The sequence below is a fragment of the Mytilus trossulus genome, chromosome 3, assembly GCF_036588685.1.
Source record: "Mytilus trossulus isolate FHL-02 chromosome 3, PNRI_Mtr1.1.1.hap1, whole genome shotgun sequence".
NCBI classification, from domain to species: domain Eukaryota; kingdom Metazoa; phylum Mollusca; class Bivalvia; order Mytilida; family Mytilidae; genus Mytilus; species Mytilus trossulus.
In genome coordinates, this window is record NC_086375.1 from 84004680 (window position 1) to 84030501 (window position 25822).

The 25822-nt window shown below is 31.8% G+C and overlaps 2 protein-coding genes across 4 annotated transcripts in view; one reads left to right on the top strand and one right to left on the bottom strand.

The window, feature by feature from the left end:
• Positions 1-21258, bottom strand: LOC134712670 (IWS1-like protein). 2 transcript variants are annotated; one of them, XM_063574425.1, is made up of 17 exons: positions 21111-21258; positions 19438-19649; positions 16332-17229; positions 14355-14385; positions 13614-13677; positions 12950-13010; positions 11013-11136; positions 10465-10615; positions 9682-9764; positions 7505-7556; positions 6528-6605; positions 6156-6273; positions 5243-5351; positions 4651-4668; positions 3756-3812; positions 2896-3013; positions 1-2356 (listed from the first exon to the last, which is right to left on the bottom strand). In XM_063574425.1, exons 1-17 carry the CDS (start codon positions 21130-21132, stop codon positions 2231-2233), a joined length of 2322 nt encoding a protein of 773 aa, XP_063430495.1. In that variant the 5' UTR covers positions 21133-21258; the 3' UTR covers positions 1-2230. The 2 variants fall into 2 exon arrangements, with proteins under 2 accessions (XP_063430495.1, XP_063430496.1); XM_063574426.1 differs by lacking the exon at positions 4651-4668.
• The window catches only part of LOC134712671 (uncharacterized), an 11077-nt gene continuing 5171 nt past the window's right edge, over positions 19917-25822 (top strand). The window contains exon 1 of one of the 2 annotated variants that reach the window (XM_063574427.1): positions 19917-20062. In XM_063574427.1, coding sequence (XP_063430497.1) covers positions 20004-20062 — 59 coding nt within the window. In that variant the 5' untranslated portion in view covers positions 19917-20003. Of the gene's footprint in view, positions 20063-25565; positions 25673-25822 lie in introns of those variants that run through there. The other variant, XM_063574428.1, reaches the window with a different exon arrangement.

Below are 25822 nucleotides of genomic sequence, written 5' to 3' on the forward strand. Positions count from 1 at the left end.
AATATTTAAATGTTTATGTACATACTCATTCAACAAATCCAATCATTCATTCTTCTTTTACAAAACAAACAAAAAAATAATGAAATAATGATTAAATACAAATGAACTGTACCTTTATAGATCTGGACATTCAAATAAAGACATGAATGTGGCGTTGTCTTAATATTTATAATATACAAGTCAACACTATTTTAGATATTTTTCATAAAGGACATGGTATGATAATGCCTCTTTGAACATCCGATTTTAGGCAAAATGTATCTACTTCACAGGTGTCATCTAATGGCATAACACCCAGAATAACTGGTAAGATTAAAGCTGTAGAGCTTTTAAGGCTACTTTATCAAATTATATACTAAATTTGGCATTCATTATCCTCAATTACACAAGAAAACTGCACTGTTTTTCACACTCCTACTCTTATTCACTTTATTCACAATATTAATAAACTCATTTGAGACGATATATGGTAAAATGATTCTTCTAAAATTTGTTGAAAACTGTTTGAGAAGAGATATATTACTATTCAAGAGGAAAGATCTAAATTTTATTTTTTTTTATTTTTCTAGTAATTTATATGTAGGACTCCCTATGCTTCTCATTACTGAGAAGGTCATGATGAAGTGTGATTGTTTGAACCATGCCTTTTTGAGCATGCTGAAGTAGGACTGGCATAGGATCATCCCACTTCAGTGTTGCCATCGCACCACACAGTCCTACATTTATGAAATATGTAATTTTGCTTTTTCTTCAATTTGTAAAAGAAATATAATAAAGTTCTTGCATAAGGAACAATATTCACATCAAATATTAGGGAATAATTGATATCTCAATAAAACAACATTGTATTGCTGTTCTTCATCTTAAATATTAAGGAAGGGTACAGCAATAAAATAAATACTTCTTTGATTATACAAACTTATACCACTCTTAGTCTTCACTAAAGCAGAAGTCTTTGATATTTAGTGTATTGCTGGATAATCTGACCTGTTTCTTTGTATATATATAGTCTAATTCTCATTGTACAAAAGACTCAAAAGTTAATGATTTTAATCGCTACTTGACATACTGTTAGGGTCAAACATTTTGAAATTGTCAAATCTCAACAAGAAGTCAAACTATAGTCATTACTGAAAATGAAAACTTCCAATAACCATCATGTAAATCATTTAAAAAAAAGAGTTCCAAGTCAATAGAAATAATTACAAATCATTTTGTAAATCCTGATCCTATTTTTTTCTCAACTAATTGTTGACAAAAATGTATCTTTTTACATAAAGTTCAATCATATACACAAGTTTATAAAATTACAAATTTCAAAGCACTGTCAATGCTAAGAGCCAGCCAATCTGATATGATAAACAGAAGCATATCCATACATGCTAATCATGACATTAAATAATTTCTGAACAAATGTTTTAACTTAAGCAGTTGTTGAAGGCTCTTTTTCTAAGTATCTAAATGGAACATGGGACTTTTTTTTATTGTCTCCTTCTTAGCAGATTATATACAAACATAACTTTATCATTTACATAAAGCACTACCAAGTCAGGAAACTTGAAATGCTTATAATTTGGGTAATTGATATTGAATTGTCTCCCTTTGATTATTTGAAAAAGAATTTTGCAATCAACTTTCGTATCAAAGTTATATGGTATTCTATTCAATTACTTTCATCAGGATATAATACTGATAATGATACTATAATAAACTGTGCAAAAATGATATCTTTTTATTTCAAAATATAGTGATTTTGACTTGCATTGGAGCTATAAGCAAGTGTTTGGTTGACAATTGAGTGTCATCTCCTTTTGCAATGGACATGAACTATCTCCGGATGATTTTTTTCTTAACTTTCTCAATTAAAACAAAAATGTTCAAAAATAAGTTCTTTCTAAGACAACTATTTTTTCACAGTATTTAGAATCATACAATGTTAAATTTATTTTAAAAAAAACATATATGCCCTCAAATTTCTTAATATGTGATGCCTAAAAAAACATCGAACAATTCAGTTACACTTCAGTATTCTGCCAATCATTTAAACAGTGGTCTGATTATATGACTTTAAACAGATTGGTTGGCTCAAAATATTTATTTCAGAATAGTGTGAATGGTTTTACCATTTCAACCATTATCTGGTCCAATAAAAACTGTTACGGAAGAGACCTCTCCATTGATTGGCCAGCACAATCTATACACAATCTGTAATGTTCTTCCATTGGTTGTATCACAGAGCCATATTTTTGCCTTCTACACTGATACCTACTGCCCTCTGGGCTTTCCCGTGTTTCTTTTTATCAGCAAATGCACGGACATGTTTTTCATATCTGGATATATCCTTCTTACCTCTGGGCTGAAAATATATAAAGAATTTCATCTCAAATATTTTTGCTATTTACTTTCATTGCTATGAAGTGTGTGCTGTTTGTTTTTTTAATTTCAATTTGATAAGCCAGACACTTGTTTTTTAAAAGTAAGATTCAGAAGTGGTGCCCAAAAATAAACCGCTGAAAGATTATTTCAAATAAACCTGAAAATCAAGTATTAAAGAAAATATTATATATGAGTACCTAATAAAAAAATATATATTCTATTTTACCAGAACAGATAATCTGCAGTCATATTCATAATAATTTCTATCTGTGTACTACATATGAATCCTGCTTATTGTTTAGAATGGATATCTTCAGATGTAGATCTAATCTAAAATTTCATATGCCTGCTTGTGTATTAATTCATAATATGATGATGACCTCTTGTTATATAATCTGTTAAAATCATATATTTGGGTAATGACCTAACATACACAATTTGCTATTAATATTAAATTGTTTCTATATCATGTATACTCTTTTTCTACTTAAATGGAATAGAAATAATTAAATATGTTACCTTGTGTTGTTCCATTTCGTATTCTGAGGACCACTTAGGTCTTACAACATAATCTTTATTAGATGGCATGGGCACTCTTGCTCTCATTACAAAACCTTTTTCACCAGGTCTTACAGATCTGTAAATTAAAAGATATAAATGAATAGTGATAACTTTATGTGATATCTAAAATCTTTTTTGAACAAACAGTAAGCAGCAAAGTGAGAGCCTATCTCTATGCCAAAACTATTATCAATCCACTATGAATAGTATATGTCACAAAGTAAATATTATTCATGTAAACAAAAAGGGGAAGTTTGTCACCAAAATCATACATTTCCCTTAAATTATTTAAAACCATACTCAGAAGAAAATGTCTATTTGGATAAGACATCAAAAGCTGATATTGTTCACTTCATGTATAGTAACATTTTCATTTTTAATTTGTCCTTTTTTCTCCAGAGTCTAAATTAATATTATCCATTTGCTAAATAAGTAATAAAAATTTATGGAAGACTTTGTTAACTACCAGTATTGTGTTTTCTATTATTTTCAGGTACATGTTACTTGTTGGGTTTTCTTTATAGCTTAGTAAAGACTTTAGATTAGACTATATACTTTATATTGAAGCCATAATTAGTCAACTAACAGACTTGCTATACAAATATTGTAAATTGACTTGTTTATATTGATATAGGAAGATTTTATATCCTTGTTTATTGATCTTTTTTGTGGATAGTTTATGCATTGGCCATCATACCACATCACCTGTATATACTTTTAAGGTAGTTTGTTAATGTTTAACTGTTTATATTCTTGTTTCTGACAATTTTGGCTGATTTTTCAATGGCAGCTATACCAAGTTTCTTGTATATACTTACTGGTCTTCTCCAGCTAATACTTTATCTATATCTCTTCTAGGTGTCATTCCTTCAGCACTACAATATTAAATAGTTCAATAAGTTAGCTTAGGTCTTTTCCAAGGTTTTTAACAACAATTAAGAATTTTAGAGAGCTTTTTACTTTAATTTCAATTAGCTTTTTCCTTTATTTTCAATTAGCTTTTATTACTTTTAAATCAACATAAGTCTACATCAACTGTAGATTTACTTTAAGACTTCATAATATAAAACACCATGCCCTGCTTACACTATCACATTTTCATGGTCAGTTAATTGTTAAGTCTGGGACAAACTCTCAGTATAATTTTCGAAATATTCACATCAAAACTTAACATGTGATCTAAATTGAGGTTGACTAAATCATACCTTCACAGGAAACTTCATGAAACCAAAATTGTAACCTCATAAAGAGTGTACAGACGAATGGACAGACAAGTGTGGACAGAAACAGAATGCAAAGATCTTAGGCAAAGCATACAAATCATCAACTTGTATATCATTACAAAACCTTCAATCAAATTTGAGTTATCATTGATGTAATTATTAACTATGAAATTAACATTTCAAAAGATTTGAACATTGCTGAAGTAAACTTTGATGAGTCAGAATAACAAACTTCAAATCTATACATATAATCTATTAGCCTCCTTTTGGAGAGTAAATAACAAAGCAAAGACAATTACAACTTTGCTGGTATTGGGACCTTTGAACCTAAGAAATGTTTACCTTATCATTATGACGTATATCCAATGAAAGAAATTCAATAGTAAGATTCAAGAAGCAAAATTTAATTACATAATGTAACAAAGAAATCAATAACAAAACAATGAATAAACCATAAATATGCAAGAAATAAATATCCAGCATCTTATACCTTTTATCACGTTCAGCTCTGTAAAACATTGAACCACCAAAGAAACAATTATTACAATGAAAAACATATATTTTAATAAAATGACAAAAAGACTTTGTTTAACATATAAATGCCTATTTATCAATTTTAAGGATAATGTTTCTGTCTTACATTTCTTTTATTTTAAACAAGTAGTTGAGGCAGATACCATTTAAACTACTATGAATGTAGATAATGCATGATGAATCAGAAAATCATTTTGTTTACTCATCACTAATTACAGTGTTGTAATGTGAATGATTGATGAATATCTCTTTTTTGTAGTCATCATAAAAACTCATTACTAGTAATTATCTTCCCTGTTGATTTAACTTTTGTATGTTCAATTAAATGATTATTAGAGTGTATGACAAGTCTTTTTCTATGTTAATTCAAGAAAAATACTTTTACAAATCAGAGCTGATTAAGGGTGGATTTCCCTTGACCAAAGCCTGCATCATTTAAAGTAACAATCTTCTCTGGAAATTATATCTGAAGGAAACATGCTTAGTTGTAGAAAGCATTTATTGAGGATAATTTCGTATAATACAGAATAAATCGTATCAGATCATACCTTATTCTTCTTCTCTTTGGTAAATGAGCATAGTCTCTTTCTTCTCTTTCCTCTTTGGACATTGATTTGTGATTAGCTGTTAAACTGAAAATTGGGCGGGACCATTCATCTGCAAAAGATAGAAAACATATTTATCTATATTTGTACAAAGTTCTTTAAACATTTTTTTCGGCAGAATAATTGATTAATATGCTGTAGCTAAACAAACCTGTTGTCTCTAATGGAAACGTTTAAAAATTTACCATAATATGCACCATTCAAAAATTGAATGCTTCACGTGTAAGTAAGTATTCAATGTTGCCAAAGAAGTGAACATTTTGAAATTGAGAAACTAAAAAAATAATCATCTGGACATTCAAGAACACAAGTACAAGCTTTAATCCTGTACACTTTACTGAATAATCATTTAGACAAATTTCAATCATATATCTATCATGTCTGTATGGTCACAACAAGATTGCATGTCATGCTAAAGCATATAGTTTCTATTTTAGCCATGGAGTTGTCAGTTTATTTTTGAGTTTGAATATCCCTTTGGTATTTTTCGCCTCTGTTCTCTTCTCTAATGTGGTACTGGAGAAATGTGTGACAAAACATTTAAAGTTCATTCCACATAAAGAAAGTATACTAAGCAAATACAATACAGGTGTCTGAGAGATGGTTTTTAAAAGTCATCACATGCTACAACTTGTCACTGTGAAACTACTGACTAAATAGAAAATCAATCTGTTCAGGATTTGCTGACAAAAGCTTGAAAGTATGTTCAACAATACAGACATAAAAGATGACTGCAATATAGCCTCTTCTCCAACAGTAAGGATATAATAATAAGAAGTAACATCAGTTCTCTGTTTTTTTGTATCTCTCTCTCTGGTGTTTTTATAAAGATAATAGTCGTGAATATGATACTTACTAATAAGTTTCCCACATCTTTCTCTATTTTCCTTCATCTCTCTTGGGTGTTTATATAGATACATCACAGCTTTACCAATACCACTACTTTTTAAGGAATCTTGATTTATAATTGGAAACTACAAAATTCAGAAACATGTACTTAAAAAAAACAAAACAGAAAAGCCAGTTTGAGCTAAAACTAATTTACAATGGAAAAGATAGACACAACATTATTAAAAGTCAATCTTGCACTTTGAACTTCTTCAGCTTAAACTAAGATTTTCAGCAGTTACCAGTCACAAGGTGAACAAAATGTGCATATGGAAAAGGATGCTGGTGTTATTTAAATCTTAATCATATTTTAGCATAATAAACTAAAACAAATATCTACCTCTTGCAAAACTTTCAGAAAGTTTTCTCTGATCTGTAAATGTGGTAAACTTTTGTCTGGTAAGGGAGCTAACCATTCCTGAAATAAAATGAAAATGTTCTATTGCGATAACACAGAGGAAATATGTGTCTACATATATAATGGGAAAATTAGGCATATATCGCTCAGGATGTTCAATAAAACAAGAACTGTAACATGCAGATCTCAATAAATTTAATGTAATTGGAAAATTGGAAATTAAAGTCTAACTTAAGAATTTTTATAGAAAATATATTATTAAGACTTTTATCTTGATGTGAAAATTTCACTGACAGACTTCATGATAAACTTCTGAATCTACAAGCCTGAAACTTAATTTTACAAAAAAAATAGTTGGATTTTGTTGGCTTGTCATGCTTGTAGACAAGAATTTTAGTCAAATAGATCTTTTACAAGCCTGGGCTTGTGGTCTTGTGATTAACCATGAAGATTTCTATGATATCAAAACATAGGCTACTTTTGTATCCTTTGGATAAATGAGAATACATTCAACAAGTGGATAATGATAAAATGCATCCATGTATTATTCAGACTAGAGTTTATGTTTTATGATTTTGTTTTATCTTTCAAACATGTTTTAGTCATCTGATTTGTAAGCAAATGTCATTTAAAAACATTTTTTTTGTCATTTAATAGTGGTATAGCTTACACAATAGAAAAATGTCCTTTTTTTTAAATAGAGCAAATAAAATCTGCAATTTGATAAAATTGGCTTCAGAATGTATTTTTTTTTTACAATATGAAGATTTATATGTATGTATTGTCAGAATATTATGTAAATGATTGTCATTGTTGAAGGCCGTACGGTGACCTATAATTGTTAATGTTTGTGTCATTTTGGTCTTTTGTGGATAGTTGTCTCATTGGCAATCATACCACACCTTCTTTTTTATAAAATCAGCAAAAAGATAATATAAATAAACAAAGAGAAGTCTTACTGTCATTGCATTGAGAATTCCCTGATCCAGAAAAGCTTCCTGTAAATCAGCCCTGTAAAATAAAATATTCACCTCATTAGATAATTATATATAAAATATACATACAAAATATAAAGGTGTTAACTTCTAAGTGAGGGTCCTACTCAGACAAAAATATCATTTCTCTTTCCTTCATTCATTAAGGAGCAACATGATGTTCAGTCACTTTTTGAATATTATGAATATTCAAAATTATTGGATAAGTTTATTCTACAAATATTATTCCTATATGATCCTCATTCTATGTCATCTATAACATAATCATATTGTGTATCAGATCAGATTTTTTTTAAACAACTCAATATTTGTAGTGAAGAGCTCATATTCTTTCAAAGTATGCTTTTATATGATGAGCTTTTAGTTCATATTTCTAAAACAAAACACAGTCATCTTGAAATGGTCAACACTGAGGTAGTAGCAAATATAATTCCCGCATGGGGCAGTTGAACTCCACTTCAATCGTAATTGACTTGGATTGTCAGTTTTCCTAATGCAGTTCTGTGGTTCTCTACATGCACTTTGGCTTCCTCCACTAATAAAACTAGATGCTCTAAAGAGCCAGTGTCGCTCACCTTGGTATATGTGAATCAAACAAAGGAAGCAGACAGTTCATGACAAAATTGTGTTTAGGTGATTGAGATGTGTTTGTACATCTTACTTTACTGAACAGTCTTGCTGCTTACAATTGTCTCTATCTATAATGAACTTGTCCGTGTAGTTTCAGTGGAAAATGCTAGTAAAAATTTACAAATTTCAAGAAAATTGTTAAAAATATATTATAAAGGACAATAACTTCTTAGGGGTTCAATTGACCATTTTGGTCATTTTGACTTATTTTTGAGTCTTGAATTGCTGTACATTATTGCTGTTTACAGTTTATCTCTATCTATAATAATATTTAAGATAATAACCCAAAACAGCAAAATTTTCTTAAAATTACCAATTTAGGGGCAGCAACCTAACAACAAGTTGTCTGATTCATCTAAAAATTTCACGGCACATAGATCTTGACCAGATAAACAATTTCACCCAATGTCAGATTTGCTCTAAATGCTTTGGTTTTTGAGTTATAAGCCAAAAACTGCATTTCACCACTATGTTCTATTTTTAGCCGTTGTGGCCATCTTGGTTGGTTGGCCCGGTCACAAAACACAATTTATTAACTAGATAGCCTAATAATGATTCTGGCTATGTTTGGTAAAATTTGGCCCAGTAGTTTCAGAGGAGAAGATTTTTGTAAAAGTTACCCAAGATTTACGAAAAATGGTTAAAAATTGACTATAAAGGGCAATAACTCCTAAAGGGGTCAACTGACCATTTTGGTCCTGTTGACTTATTTGTAAATCTTACTTTGCTGAACATTATTGCTGTTTACAGTTTATCTCCATCTATAATAATATTCAAGATAATAACCAAAAACAGTAAAATTTCCTTAAAATTACCAATTTAGTGGCAGCAACCCAACAATGGGTTGTCCGATTCATCTGAAAATTTCAGGGCAGATAGATCTTGACCTGATAAACAATTTTACCCCCATGTCAGATTTGCTCTAAATGCTTTGGTTTTTGAGTTATAAGCCAAAAACTGCACTTTACCCCTATGTTTTATTTTTAGCCATGGCGGCCATCTTGGTTGGTTGGCCGGGTCAAAAAACACAAATTTTAAACTTGATACCCTAATGATGATTGTGGTCAAATTTGGTTAAATTTGGCCCAGTAGTTTCAGAGAAGAAGATTTTTGTAAAAGTTAACGACGCCAGACGCCGGACGCCGGATGCCAAGTGATGAGAAAAGCTCACTTGGCCCTTTGGGCCAGGTGAGCTAAAAATGAATGCCATAAAATAGCACAGTAGTGTTGAAAGTGGCGTTGAACACCAATAAATCAATTAATCTGTTTTTAAGCCTGCAAATAACCTAATCAAATGTTGTCATGTTATATCAATAAACTTTGTCTCTCAAATAATCGGTAAACCAATTTAAATGACTATGCTAAGAGCTAATTGTGATCGTACAGAAGAAAATAGATACAGATGATGAACATATTCCATCTCTTCAATAACATCAGTCTACTATAAATAGTGAAGGACAATAATAATCATACTAAGCATTTGTACATGGTACTTATATAGATATACATACTTGCGTAACTGTGAAGTAACAGACAGAAGATATTTTAACTTTTTGATTGCAGGTTTCTTTGCTCTGTTCAATTCCCTGTCACCCTACAAACAAAAATAATGATAAAGATTTGTAAGTATTGTCAGACTTCTCCCTACAATTCACAAAGGCATAATGATAAAGATTTGTAAGTATTGTCAGACTTCTCCCTACAATTCCAAAACAGACATGCTGATAAAGACTTGTAAAATCGTAATAACTTCACCCTACAATTCACAAAGGCATACTGATAAAGATTTGTAAACTCTGTTAATCTTCCACCACTTAGTTTCCTATTTTATAATTTATCCTTTTTTCCAAAATAGATAATATGAACTCTATGACCTGTGCTTCAGCTTTAATTAAATAGTTATTTAAGAATTTATAGGCCATACTGGAATTTATAACACTAAGTAGTGTATATGGCAATGTATGGTGACATCAAAATATTTCTTGTGTATTCAGATATATATCCTTTGTCAGCTTTTGTTTAAATATTTCATTTTTAATCTTTTAGGTAAAGATGAATACAAATTTTAGAATAGAAAATTTGGTCTATTTGGTTTTGAAACTACCTGTTCAAAATATGTCAGGAAAAAAACAAAAATTCAACAGAAGAATTTTAACTCATCTTTCATTTAAATGAAAATCAACAATAATGAATAATATTGCAATTTATAAGGCAAATCAAGGGATAAGTCAGTTTACTATTGACACAACTTTAAATGGGACGCATGTCCACCAATTTTAACAATACCAATTTACCTCAGCAGCTTCCTTCATTTTACAAATCATGTCAGCAATTAAATCATCATTATCATTTATGAGATCCCCATCATTTTTCTTCCTTCCTTTTTGTTTCCTTTGTTCTGCTTTCTTTCTTTCGATCATTAAATCAAAGTCTGATACAAAATCTCTAAAATGTTAATTTTAATATCAATGAAAATAAGCAAAAAATTCCAACATAATTAGACATAGCTTAGATCTCTGAAATGTAAATTAAATATAAATGAAAACAAGCAAGAAATTCAATCTGAATTAAACATAGCAAAAGATCACATATTATCAATGAAATTAATGTATAAAATTGACTATAAATAAAGTTGCAATTTTTAAAGTGTAGGACCACTTCAAGATCAGCATGCTTAAAGTTCATGTGGGCAGTTAAAAGGTAACATTGTACACAAATGGAATTTGTTTACATTTTTATATATTTGTGTCTTTCATTTTCTTCAAATACTACGGTATCAAAGTGACATCCATAATTAATGTTTTTATTATCAGATATTACAAACTGGTGATGTAATTCTTACTCTTGATCTCTTGCCTGCTTCCTAAGTGCTTCTTCGTTTTCATCATCAGATAATTCTGGTAGAACCTGACCATCGTCTTGCCCTGTGGCCATTCCTTCCTCATTTTCATCATCTGATACAATAGCTAAAATCAAGATACAATTGAGAAATACAATTTACAAAAATAGATAAGAATCTGAGCACCCACAATTCAAATCTTCCATATACTGATGTAATGGTATATCATTGACAGCAATATAAATTTTGAAAAAATATAAAAAGAATACAACCCTACTTAAATGCATATGTTTTTTTATTTCTCAATGGATATTATTATTGTTGGGATTGAATTTGGGAGTTTTGATCCCAACTGTTTAGGAATTAGGGGCCAAAAAGGGCCCAAATAAGCATATTCTTTTTTTTTGCACAGTAACTTTAGTTTAAGTAAATAGAAATTTATGAAATTTTGACACAAGGTTTATAACCACAAAAGGAAGGTTGGGATGGATTTTGGGAGTTTTGGTTCTAACAGTTTAGGAATTAGGGGCCAAAAAGGTGTCCAAATTAGCATTTTTCTTGGTTTTTAAGTAATTAGAAATCAATTGGAGTTATCTTTCTTTGTATGGAATAGTAGTTAAATCAACTTTTTTGCACCATAACTTTAGTATAAGTGAATGGAAATCTATGAAATTTAATCAGAAGGTGTATGACCACAAAAGGAAGATTGGTATTGATTTTGGGAGTTTTGGTCCTTATAGTTTAGGAATAAGTGGCCAAAAAGGGATCCAAATAAGCATTTTTTTTTTGGTTTTCGCACCATAACTTTAGTATAAGTAAATAGAAATCTATGAAATTCAAACACAAGGTTCATGACCATAAAAGGAAGGTTGGTATTGATTTTGGGAGTTTTGGTCCTAACAGTTTAGGAAAAAGGGGCCCAAAGGGTCAAAAATTAAACTTTGTTTGATTTCATCAAAAATTAAATAATTGGGGTTCTTTGATATGCCGAATCTAACTGTGTATGTAGATTCTTAATTTTTGGTCTCGTTTTCAAATTGGTCTACATTAAGGTCCAAAGGGTCCAAAATTAAACTTTGTTTGATTTTGACAAAAATTGAATCCTTGGGGTTCATTGATATGCTGAATCTAAAAATGTACTTAGATTTTTTATTATGGGCCCAGTTTTCAAGTTGGTCCAAATCGGGATCTAATCTTTACCATTCAGTGATAACAAGCACATTTTTACATTTTAATATTTTAAGATGTATTTAAATGAGTAATTATTGTTACATTATTTATCATTTGAGTAATTATTGTATTGTTCCATTAAAAATTTGAATTGAGATCAGTTTTGGAATAAAGGATAGGGGGATGTGAAAAAAAAATGGGGGGGGGGGGGTAAATTTTTCTCATTTATTCATAAATAAAAAGAAAATTTCTACAAATTTTTTTTTGAGAGGAATAATATTCAACAGCATAGTGAATTGCTCTAAGGCAAAACAAAATTTTTAAGTTCATTAGACCACATTCATTCTGTGTCAGAAACCTATGCTATGTCAACTATTTAATCACAATTCAAATTTAGAGCTGTATCCAGCTTGAATGTTGTGTCCATACTTGCCCCAACTATTCAGTGTTCAACCTCTGCGGTCGTATAAAGCTGTGCCCTGCGGAGCATCTGGTTATTATTGGTTGACAAACAGGTGACAAAATTTTGTTAAACTTCAGCTTCAAAACACAAACTTTAATTACCTGCCATATTTTAACAACAACACTGACTGATTGAAAAAAAAATTACGATTATACGAAATTTATGCGAAAAAAATAATAAAATCGTGCACAGAAGACTAAGTTTATGATGTTTGTATGCATTGGTTCAAGAATTGGAATAACATTATTTTTCACCAGTTACTCACTTATTATGACTTTAAGATTAGTAAGAAATAGACATGACAAACCTGTTGACTTTTTCTTCTCTTTCTTTTTATTTGCTGCCTCAATGTCATCTTCATCAAAACCCTGAAATTCAAAGAAAACATCAGTTTTATCAAATGAAATATTCCATGTAAAATTATTAAGCTAATGCTATCTATATATTTGATCCCCATCATGAAAGTGCAAAAATCTAGCATTGCAGTCATAAAACTTTCGAGCACTATTATCATACTCTAAGTCAGGATAAGATATTAACCAATCAAAATACTGGAATTGGTGTTTCAATCACATATTTTGTAGTACTGAGTAAGTTTTATGACCAAGGGACATTTATATTGTCAGTTAAAAAAGATGCAAAAGAAAAAGGTGAATGTCATTCAACAGTGAATTTTCTCAAAACAATGATTTAGAGAACATACAGAATAACAAATTATAACAAACTTGTATTTGAAATAAGAAAAGAACAGAATTGTCTAGTTGAGATAATTTCAAATTCATGCTGTCCTCAATTTTATATATATATATACACAACTATATAAACTTACTTAAAATTTACTTCAAACTTACTTCAATTCAAATTTACATCAAATTTACTTAAAATTTATTTCAAACTTACTTCAATTCAAATTTACTTCAAACTTGCTTCAAACTTACTTCAAACTTACTTCAAATTTACTTCAAACTTACTTCAAATTCTTCTTCTTCATCACTGGAGCCAAAAATGTTCGCAATCAATTCACCAACTTCTGATCTGTAAAATAATTATCATAAAATTATAGAATGAAATTGTATATAGCATGTATAGTCTGGTTTTCATTGAACTAAATTTCAATGAAGGGTCTCAAATGTTATTAGTCACTTAAGAAGCATTCATTAAACAATGTATAAAGGCCATACAGTGAATACATATTTCTGAAGATAGATATTTTGAAGTTGAAGAAAAATGATACATTATAGCCATGTTATTCAGCAAATGTGATTATATGATATTACTCATGCTCCATGTGTTATAAACAGTTCAAGCATGAAAACAGGATTTCAATGATACAGCATTTATCAACATAAACAACTGAATGACATCTAGGGTCAACATACTTGTATGTTAGATGAGTTCCACTAAAAAGGAACTCTTCAAAGCTATACCTTTATTTGTTACAGAATCATAAACATTTTGATACAGTCATGGAAAAGATGTAATAATTTGTATATGTGAATAAGTTTGCATTTGTATTATGTGTAAAGATTTTATTTAATTGTATAAACAATTGTAGGCATCTATATGATTTGTTTTATGGTGTAAGCTATTAATTGTTCTGAACTAGTAACTTCATTAAGTAATGTTGTGTATAGAAGGAAGAGGTTAACTGCATTATACTTAGCCATTAATATTTGTTTTTAGAAGCTTAAGGTTGATAGCTTTATACTTACTCTTTGTCACTTTCATCTTCATCATCACTACCTGTTAAACAAAATAATCATAAATAGAACGTTCTTATCTTCATTTATTGAAATAATGTACAAGATTAACAAGGGAAGTGTTTTTCTAGACAAAAAATACGGGAATATCCCACACCCAACACAAATGAACATTCCTTAGATTTTTTTTCTCCTGTCAAGTTTCACTTGAATTTTTCTTCCTATTGTGATTCAAATACAAAACATTTATTTCTGGGGAAAAAAACAGACCTGAAACACATCTTTTTGTAGATTTATAATAGATAAAGGAAGATGTAGTGCCAGTACCAATGAGACAACTCTCCATCCAAATAACAATTTATAAAAGTAAACCATTATAGGTCAATGTACTGCCTTCAACACGGAGCCTTGGCTCACACTGAGCAAGTCTATCTCCCAATTACTGAATTCAATCTGATACATTTGGTTGATGCCAGTGCTTAAACATTTTAACCTATTTTCATTGAAAAACAACTACCAGTATTAATTGATACCAAAACTTTTATTGTAACACAAATGTATGTAAACATTTATATTCTTTCCAAACAAGTGTTCATTCTTCATTGGAATAAATACATGCCATGCATGTGCTATATTCTAATTAGAACTCAAAAATTAAGTGTAATTGTTTTGTTTATCATGGCAGTTGTCAATACCTTATTCATGTTATTTGTTAGAATAGTATTTGAAATACAATGTAAGTGTGGACATCATTTTTTATATCAATCTGCAGCTTGAACCAAATTTTATTGAATTACTTTTAAAAGCATAAGTTACAATAACAAATGCTTAGATTTGACAATTAAGAAGTTAGAATTAAGTAGCATAGTGAATTCTCTTTTTCAATAAATTGCCAAATAATGTTAAAAGTTGATAGTAGATGATAACAATGGTGTATACTTTTGGCAAACCATTAACATGTCATAAAACACAGAATTGGTTTCAAAATATATCCCTTCAATTCAAAACATGGCTCCATCTTAAACAGTAATAACTTAGAATCAGCATGACTGGATCAACAAGTGAAACTGCGAGCTACTGCTCACTGATGATACCCCCGCCGCAAGTGGATAATATTAATAGTGTAAAAATATGTTTATAAAGTGTTCCAGTAAATAGGAAGTTGTCGAGTGATGAATCTGAACACGCATCACACGGTATAGCTGACTTATATAAATACTAAAACCAAATTTCAGAAATCCTTGTATTGTAGTTCCTGAGAAAAATGTGACGAAAATTTTCAACTTGGCTATCATGTGTAAAATCATACAAGTGTTCGGTAAACAGGAAGTTGTTAAGTGATCAATCTGAAAACGCATCACACAGTATAGCTGACTTATATAAATCCTAAAACCAAATTTCAGAAATCCTTGTATTGTAGTTCCTGAGAAAAATGTGACGAAAATTTTCAACTTGGCTATCATGTGTAAAATCATACAAGTGTTCGATAAACAGGAAGTTGTCGAGTGATGAATCTGAAAACGCATCACATGGTATAGCTGACTTATATAAATCCTAAAACCAAATTTCAGAAATCCTTGTATTGTAGTTCCTGAGAAAAATGTGACGAAAATTTTCAACTTGGCTATCATGTGTAAAATCATACAAGTGTTCGGTAAACAGGAAGTTGTCAAGTGATCAATCTGAAAACGCATCACACGGTATAGTTAACTTAGATAAACCCTGAAACCAAATTTCAGAAATCCTTGTATTGTAGTTCCTGAGAAAAATGTGACGGAAGTTTCATGGGACGGACTGACTGACGGACAGACAGAGGTAAAACAGTATACCCCCCCTTTTTTAAAGCGGGGGTATATTATACCTTTTTTAAAGCGGGGGTATAAAAAAGGGAACATACCAAAACGTTAATTAAAACTAATTTAAACACTCTGCAAGTTCTTCAGAAAATCAGACTTTATAACTTAATTTAAAATAAGATCATTTAGATACCTTTCTTTTTCTTTGTTTTCACCTCATCTTCACTGTCTGATCCTCGTCCACTTCCCGCTGGAGATGCTGATCTGCTTCTTGCTGGTGACCCAGATCTACTCCTATTCCTTGATCCTGATCTACTCCTGGCTGGTGATCCTGACCTACTTCTGACAGGTGACCCTGATCTGCTTCTTGCTGGCGATCTTGACCTACTTCTAGGAGACCCTGATCTGCTTCTTGCTGGCGATCTTGACCTACTTCTAGGAGATCCTGATCTGCTTCTTACTGGGGATCCTGACCTACTTCTGGGAGATCCCGAACGACTTCTTGCTGGTGATCCTGACCTACTCCTTGGAGATCCTGACCTACTTTTTACAGGTGATACTGACCTACTTCTTGGAGATCCTGACCTACTTCTAGCTGGTGATCTTGATCTACTTCTAGGAGACCCAGATCTGCTTCTGACAGGTGAACCTGACCTGCTTCTCACTGGAGACCCAGATCTACTTCTTACTGGAGAGCCTGATCTACTGCGACTTCTTGAACGTGACTTTTGACTTTCACTATGAACTGATCTTGGGCTTCCTACTGGTGAAGCAGGTGCACTTCCACTTCTCATAGAGCGTGGACTACCACTACCTGCTGGACTGCCTATAGGGGACTGGGGTCCATTTTCATCCATGACAGGACTACCAGGAGACCGTGGCGGACTTCTTGGACTACCCACTGGAGACATACTGACATCAGGTGATCTGGGTGGACTCTGGTCAGGTGATGCTGGACCACTATTTGGTGACTGAGGCTCTACTTGTTCACGTTCAACTTCTCCACCATCACTTACATATTCATCATCATTATTACCCAGAATTCCTCCTCCACCTCTGTCTGTTTCATTATCACTTTCCATTTCTGCATCCTGAAATAAACGACATAATGTTGATTTGTTTATTTTCATGAATACCTATTTTCTTGGATTGAGGGAAACTCACATTTTAATTTCATGGTTTTGTCAAAGTACGAAACAACCCTATTAAAAATATGTAATTAGTGTAACATATAAATTGTTGGTCCGTCTGCATCCCAATAATGCTGTAGCCCACAAATATAAATGAATTCATCAAATACAATACTAGCATCTTCCCTTTGTAGAATACAATAAACATGTTGAATAAGTTTGTACTGGAGAAAAAAAACTTTGGTCTGTCATCCACCATAATGGAAATGAATAATTTTTTTTAATAAGTTATATATCTTTAATCAAAGAGCAGATTGTTCTGAGGGATACAATTGCCGTTGTTTCATTGACACATGTATAGCATGTAGCTGGATACTATTATTTTCAAAACTAATTCAACTGCACATGTAAAATTATTACAAAATAGCCAATCCCGGATAAAAGTGTATGAACAATGTCATGAATGTAATTTAGGACTATTGTGTTTTATTTTGGTACTATCAATTCCAAGTTTACTTTCCACAGCAGTCACTGAGACTCAGAGTGAGAGAAGGAATTTCACTCTGTATCTTATCACCTATTTTTCTACGTTAATTCTAGGAGGAACCCCATTCCTAACTCTATAAATATTTAATTTCCTTTTGGTCCATGATCATGACTCCTTTCCGTACACATTTATCGGTTTAAATTGCAATCGTTTTTAATATAATATGACGTTCATTGACATAGTAGCTAAATACTCGACGTATTGTGATTCAGAATTCATGGAAGTTATTTCTGGCAGGGAGACAACTCAAAACGATAATATGGAAGACTCCATTTCGCCTGAAGGGGTGTTCTACGATGTGGACAACAATTATTTTAATTTAAATGATGCATATGATTTAAAATTATGCAACAACAATAACCCTCAATAGCAGACATACATGTATAGAAAAGATCCCACGAGTTATAAATTAATTGAGTGGGGAATCTAGAGCAACCATTCAATCTAAAACCCTTTGAAGTCAAGAAAACTATACGCATGCGCATAATTTCCAAAACAAACCCTGGAGCAAGAACGTATACATTAAATGTTTATTAAACGACCTAGATGGTGCTCTATTTCTTTATGGAAGTATACAATCTCAAATATCAGTTTAATAACGGTAACATATAAGAAAGACTCCACTTCAGTGACAGAAATAGATTTATCAGAATTCAGATAACTCTCGCATTTTATCAAAACTGGGAATTCCCTCTGACGTGTTTCTAAATTTATAAATACACGAAATATAAATACAGCTTAATTCTGATTTTCCGTGTTGTTAAAAACACGCATATAAGTCAAGGGAATTATCAAACATGAAGATTATGAAAAGAATATTATAGGAAAGTTGTTTAAGTTCAATCCCTTAGTTTGTTTTTACCTTTTAAAGCAAGACAATCATAAGAATCTCAGATGTTCCTTATAATTAATGTTTAGAATAAAACAATTGACGTGAGAGCAATGCTCTGAGCCACCAGTATAAGTCTACAGATTGCGTGAAAGCAATCGTATCCCAAAAATAACAAACCTACATAGATAGTCTGAAAATTTTCATTTTCTTTTTTCATTCATGCTTTTTAATTTCATATCACTAATTAGTTGAATGCTCTTATTGTCAAGATTGTAATCTTGTTGTTGTTTGAAGTAAACAACAAGTCATGAGATCTATTCTGGGTATAATTGGGTTATGGTTTAAGTTAGGATCAACATGACCAAGTCAAGTGATATTTCACATCAGTGGTAATAAGGTTATGGTTTAAGATAAGGAACCAGTCAAGTGATCTACTCTGGGTGAAATTGGGTTATGGTTGAAGATAAGGAAACCAGTCAAGAAATCTAATCTGGGTGAAATTGGGCTATGGTTTAAGATAAGGAAACCAGTCAAGAAATCTAATCTGGGTGAAATTGGGTTAGGGTTTAAGATAAGGAAACCAGTCATGTGATCTACTCTGTGTGAAATTGGGTTAAGGTTTATGATGAAGAACAATTCATCATGGTCATGTGATCTACCTTTCAAATAGGTATAATCGGATTAGTTTTTGCTCTCAATCCTTTTTTATACCTTATTCATACATTTATTTTGTGACAAATGTCCTATATTTTTCATTTTGCTTGATTAGTCCTTTTAATTGTGTAATTACTTGTGGGGAAGCTCTCATATCATATGTTGATGGTTCGTCTTGTACTGGAGTTAATCTTCCTTCATCCTGTACTGGGGTACAGCCTCCCTCATCCTGTACTGGTGTACAACCTCCCTCATCCTGAGTTGGAGTACCTCCACCTTCCTGTGTCTCATCCATCACAGGAGTAGCTCTTCCATCTTCATCTTGTACTGGTGTACTTCCACCACTTCCTGTAATGTACAAACAAATAATGTTTATTTCTCATTTAAGTCTACATGATTTTTTTTTTATTTCGTTGCAGACCCCACTTGTGTATAAAGATTATGCTGCCAGATTTAATTTTCTTTCATCACATGTTCATTTACAGTTCATTGATGTAGGATCATGTATGCTTTTTTCATACACATATTTACGGGAGCACATAATTAAAACTGAAGGGGACATCTTATTAATTATTGTTTATTTTGATTAGATATGAAGTTCCCAAACCATTGACATGTTTTTTCCTGGCATAAAGGTGAATGTAGAAAAGCAGAAAATGCTGAACACTACCTACTAAATTATCTAAATCAACCAGAGAAGAAATGGAAAGACAGCTGGAGATTCAAAACATCAAAATAGATCTTCAAACCCTAAAGCACCAGTAAGTAATTATATAAGGAGACATACCAAAGAACAGCAGATATAATTGGAAAATAAGTAGAGTTCAGGGTGATTTAAAGATTCATTCAGCACTGATAACCCCTGATCATGTAGCTTACAAATTAACCAATGGTATCAGGTCCAATATACTTTCGCACCCTACACGTTCGCACCTCGCATGTTCGCACCCAAGGTCCGTTCGCACTCTTCACGTTCGCGCCCAATTTTAATTCAAATTCCAGTTGAATAATTGGAAAATCATGATTGATGTTTTAAATTGCTTTGGTGTAAATACTGAATGTATTGATACCTGGTATGAGTAAACTATTGAAGATTTTAAATTTAAAAACACAATGAAACAAATTAAGTTATAGCAATACACTAATCAAAACATGATTAAGTCTCAGTTTAATATTCAACACAAAATAAAACGTTGACAGAAAGCCTCTTTATTTAGAAAGGATTTTTTAACAATACACTATCCAAAACATGATTAAGATTTATTCAACACAAAAAAAAATGCTGTCTCACTTTATTTTAAGACAATGATAAAACATATACTTATAACAATACACTTGCCAAAACTTGATTTCAAAGTTATTAAACACAAAACCAATTAAAAATAGGAGCGAACATGTAGGGTGCAAACGGACTTTGAGTGCGAACATGAATGGGTGCGAACGTGAATGGGCGCGAACAGACCCAGATTCTTAACCAATACTGTGTGAAAAAACTAACAGAGAAATTAAGTACCAGGGTGAAAAAATTCCAGCACAAAGAAAACTGTTCTATGGTTGGGTTGTTGTCTCTTTGACACATTCCCCATTTTCCATTCTCAATTTTAGTTGTATCATAATATTGACCTTAGTATCAGGATTAGGATAAAGACATAAACATTTGAAGTTTGAGAGAAGATATTCGGTGAAACTGTCATTGTATGTTCAAATCGTATGAAAATGTTTGTCAATATGCCGAACCAAAACAATATTGTTTTTGTACATACTACGAATACTTGGAATAAAGACAGAAAATTTAATGAATAATCTTACTTGGGGAAGTTTCCACATCCATGTGTTAACAATTTTAGCACAATATAAGAACTTGAAGAACCTTTAAAAGTATGATAATTCAGGGGAATATAAGTAATGTTTCATGCGTTTTCCTTTAAGCGGAAGTTGAACATTTTGAAACAAGGGCGAGCACCTGTTCCTTACCTGTTATATAATCTGTAAATTCCGCCTCTGTCAGGTGCACTACCAAACGGTGTAATTTGGGATTCGCTTTATAGTACAGGGGGTACTCATATGCATCATTTGTTTCAGAAAAAAAAACTAAATCTATTAAGGTATTAAGGGGGAGGGGGACTCTGAAACAAGTGCCTATACAGTATGCGATGCAATCACAAGTCGAGTAGACCACTTTCAACAGATAATTTTTAGATACTTTTAGATTTCATTCTAATTATTTTTATATGATATCTTTTTCTATGGTGTTATATCTAGATATAATTTTATATATAATTTGGACGTTGATGATGATTATGTGCGGGTTTTTCCATCCGACTATCCTGTCTGGATATTGCAGACTTTCTACTTATTGTCTGGTTCTGATTCAGTTGACCGTTTAGCTTTAACTTTGTTTCTAGAAGTGTGATACGATGTTTCTGGCCGTTCCAAGATCATAAGGGCTGTTGTAACTGCCTCTGGGGGTGGCATTATTAGTGGCGATATGTGAGGTGGTCAGTGTTGTCCGGAGCAACTCGGGATCGTCTAGGTCGAATCCCTCGTCATAGTCGATCCGGCATCGATTGCCTCTGTCTTTAGTTGGCTGGAGGTAGTATTGGCGATGGCATGCCTTCCTGGGGTTGTACGGACTGATGACAGTGTCCGTCTTGAGGATAATGTCCTCAGGTTCCCCTTGATATTTCAAGTTGTGGGTACTATCTCCCTGCTTCCCTCTCGTTCTGTTTTGGCTTCTGTCTGTTGGTTCTGGTCTACCTTGGTGGTGTGTGGTATGACCTCAGCCGATGTACGTTAATTGCAGCAGAGCTTTTGGCCTGCACCCACTGGTTGTAACTAACGCTTGGCGTCCCTTCTCCTGGTGGATGGTGGTTTACTTTTCAGGAACGGCTTGGCTTTACTGGAGGATACCTCTTGTTCCTTAGCCTTTGTCCACGTTAGCTGTACTGTCAACTGGTCAGTGCTTGCAGAGAACTTCCAGGCAGGTTCTTTACCAGTCAACTTAATGGCTGCTAACAAAGCATTCAATTCATCTGGAATTTCCATTATGGTTGTCCAAAAAGTGAGTGAGTTGTGTTCAGCTGTGATCAGTACGAATACTTCAAACGCGAATATTTGGGACGTTTGAGAGATGCATCTCTTATATAAGTTTACATGTGCAATATTTGCAACAAGCTTTCAAAGTATAACATTTTCTTAACTGACACATGGGAACAGTATACCTATAAGTTCCTGCTGACACAAAAAAAATGGATAAAAAAAACGATGGAATGTATACAAAGTTAGGAAATTCGAAATGGCAGATAACGATTCTGTGAAATAAGATTTAAGGTTTGACATAAAGAAATTGGGAGGAGTTGTAGATACAAAAATAACAAGACGGGCTTATAAAACAATGACATTTAAAGTCTCAAATGTTCAGAGACAAACTGGCACCAAAATAATCATTTTAAAGAATAATCATAATCTTAATCTTATTCTGGAAACTTACGGTTTATTCAATTCTTTTTATAGGGTCATAGATGAAAAAGGGAGCATCAATCCTTCCCGACTTTAGTTTCAATTCAATTCAATTCAATTCAATTCAATTCAATTCAATTCAATTCAATTCAATAATTCAATTCAATTCAATTCAATTTAATTCAATTCAATTCAATTCAAAAAGCCTGACTGGGTATATAAAAGTACAGTCTCCTTTAAAATACATAACCAAATATATAATGACGGCGTGCATGCATAAAGCTGAGTCTTGAGACTTACTAAAATCATTTACGATGTCGGCACCCACCCACCCCAGAAAACGTGAGCGTAACAAAAACACTGGACACTTTAATAATAGTTTATAACATAATTTTAAACATAAACGTTCAACATATTTGTTTGTTGTTTGAAAACAACAAAGCACAACAAATGCACCCGGAGTCTTTCAGAAATTCTAAAAATAAATATGCTAAGAGCAGTACGTGTAATGGAAATAAGAAGCAACAATGCCTTGGACCCATTCAGAAAATAGCATTAAACGTCATTTCTTGTTTTAAACCCCTTCTAATGCATATTTTGAATATCAAGTCTACTAAGATAATAGTAAGAACATATTTTCTTTATACCGATTCATTCATTTTATAATATTATTAATCCTTCCAAATTACTGCTTTTTACACATAGCAAACTACATTACAAACGCATCAACCATGGCCGTTCTTGATTATTTCTTTTTGGTGAAGTTCGTATGACGTCATAGTCCGAATCCGAAAAAATCTATTGTACAGAAATGCTAGGAAATACGTTTAATTTGTACAAATTTCAGGTCAAAAAACTATTTTATGCTTATTGAATGTTACAATTTTCACATGTTTTTGCCGTTTTCTCCATGTTCGTTTCATACTTTATAGATTATGATATTGATAACCTTATTAATTCTGTGGATTTTAATGTATAATTTTAATAATTTTATCATAAAAAAAAAACTTCCCATTTGAAATACTAGTATATGTTTAACACGGTTTTACACTGCTACTTTTAAAAGCGTATTTAAGGTGGTATGGGAGTCTAAAATAATAATGATAGAATTTGTTCATGCTTTGTCAAAATGTAGTATCTATTGATACATGTTCAAAAATATTATGAAAATGATAGGTCACCGCGCATTTTCTCAAGCTACAGGTTGTGACAAAATGACACATTTTGTATGGATTATACAGGAAAAAACAACAAAAGATTGCTTTGAGAAAATCAAAAGAAAAGATAGGGTCACCGTACGTTTTTTCCGGCTAAAAGACAAAATATGAAAATGTCATGTAGATTCCTTCAGAAAATGCACTGTTTTAGAGTTACCTCCCCTTACATCGCCAATTTGAAAATATTCAAAAACAAGCAAAATTAATCTACACTTGTAAAAATATTAATATTTCTAAGTTATATTCTTATAAATTGGTTCTTTTAAATGAAAATTCACATTAAATATCTGCATTCCTGCATCAAATTTTGCTAACTTGATAGAAAATCTGGACCTTAGATTCTCTGTGTTTTACAATCCAAGATGGCGAAAGACACCCATACCACCTTAATAGTGGCCGTCAACTTTGTGCACGCCGTCAATACATTTGTAACTATCTAATGGGGAACACACATAACCACACATATACAGATATAAAAAGATGTGGCATGAATATTTCTTTAAAACATATAATTTAAAACTGTTATCAACAGATCAATCTATAAAAGAGCCATGCTGAAATGAGTTATGAGAGACTTTAAAACTTACATTAAAAATACATTTATATTACATATATAATATATATCAATACATCTTAACATTAAATGACACCATAATATTTAAAAAAAACAACAACAAAAAACTATGCAAACAAACTACGTTATATACAGTTATTACGAGTGTTAAAAGTAAAATCACAAAAATACTGAACTCCGTGGAAAATTCAAGTCCCTAATCAAATGGCAAAATCAAAGGATAAAACACATCAAACGAATGGACAACAACTAGTATATCATAGTCCTGACTTAGTAGGCATTTTCAAGTGTAGAAAATGGTGGTTTGAAATTGATTTTATAGCGCTAAACCTCTCACTTGTATGACAGTCGCATCAACTTTCATTATATTTTTATAAATTACAAAGATGTGTGAACAAAACAGATATAATAGGTAAAATTGTCAAAATACCGGTCGTGTGCTTCCAGACTCCGCATTCAAAAAGTATTAAAAGAATAACAACCAATTTATACATTTATAGATCCGACAGCTTTAGGTGACGTGAAATTCGGGTCCAAGGGGACATTCAAAACTTATAAATCGAAGTAACACTGACAACGCTAAAACAACAACAAAAAACGAAAAGACAAACAAGTCCACAAAACAATACATAAAACTTGAAAAAAAAACAAGCGATGATAACATGTGATCTATAAAAGTAGGAAGATCCTGTGCAACTAGTTAATACAAATTCGGTGATGATAATGACCAATTCAAGGAAAGGAAAAGAGTTTGGATTATGGTTATTCGAAATTCGCAACTGGAACTCATGTCTGTGGTCATTCGAAGATGACGATTTTCGTTACTTGATAACTTTACAGTGTCATAAAACGAAAATCAAATATTGAATATTGAGAGAAAAAAAATGTAGTCGAATATATGTTTCACGGGGCCTTCGATATTTTACACTTAAGTCAACTCCGGAAAAACTGAGGTGTAATATTACCAATGTAACATTTAACCTTACGTTAACCTGACTGTCGGCTATTTGTCGGAACACATCAAAGTGTCCGAAACGATAATCTAGTAATCATGTACCGAAATGATTACTTTACATCGTGTATTAGAAGTATAGAAAAAATGAGAAAAATTCAAGCATCAGGTAAATAATACGATTAATGTTATTTTGAATATTCGAGGAATTTCAACAAAGACTGTTTCATTAATGGTCGAAATTATACATTAGTTCTTCACCGAGGCTACGAATGTTCTGTTTTCAACGAAAAATATATGCTAATTCGAAAATAGAGCT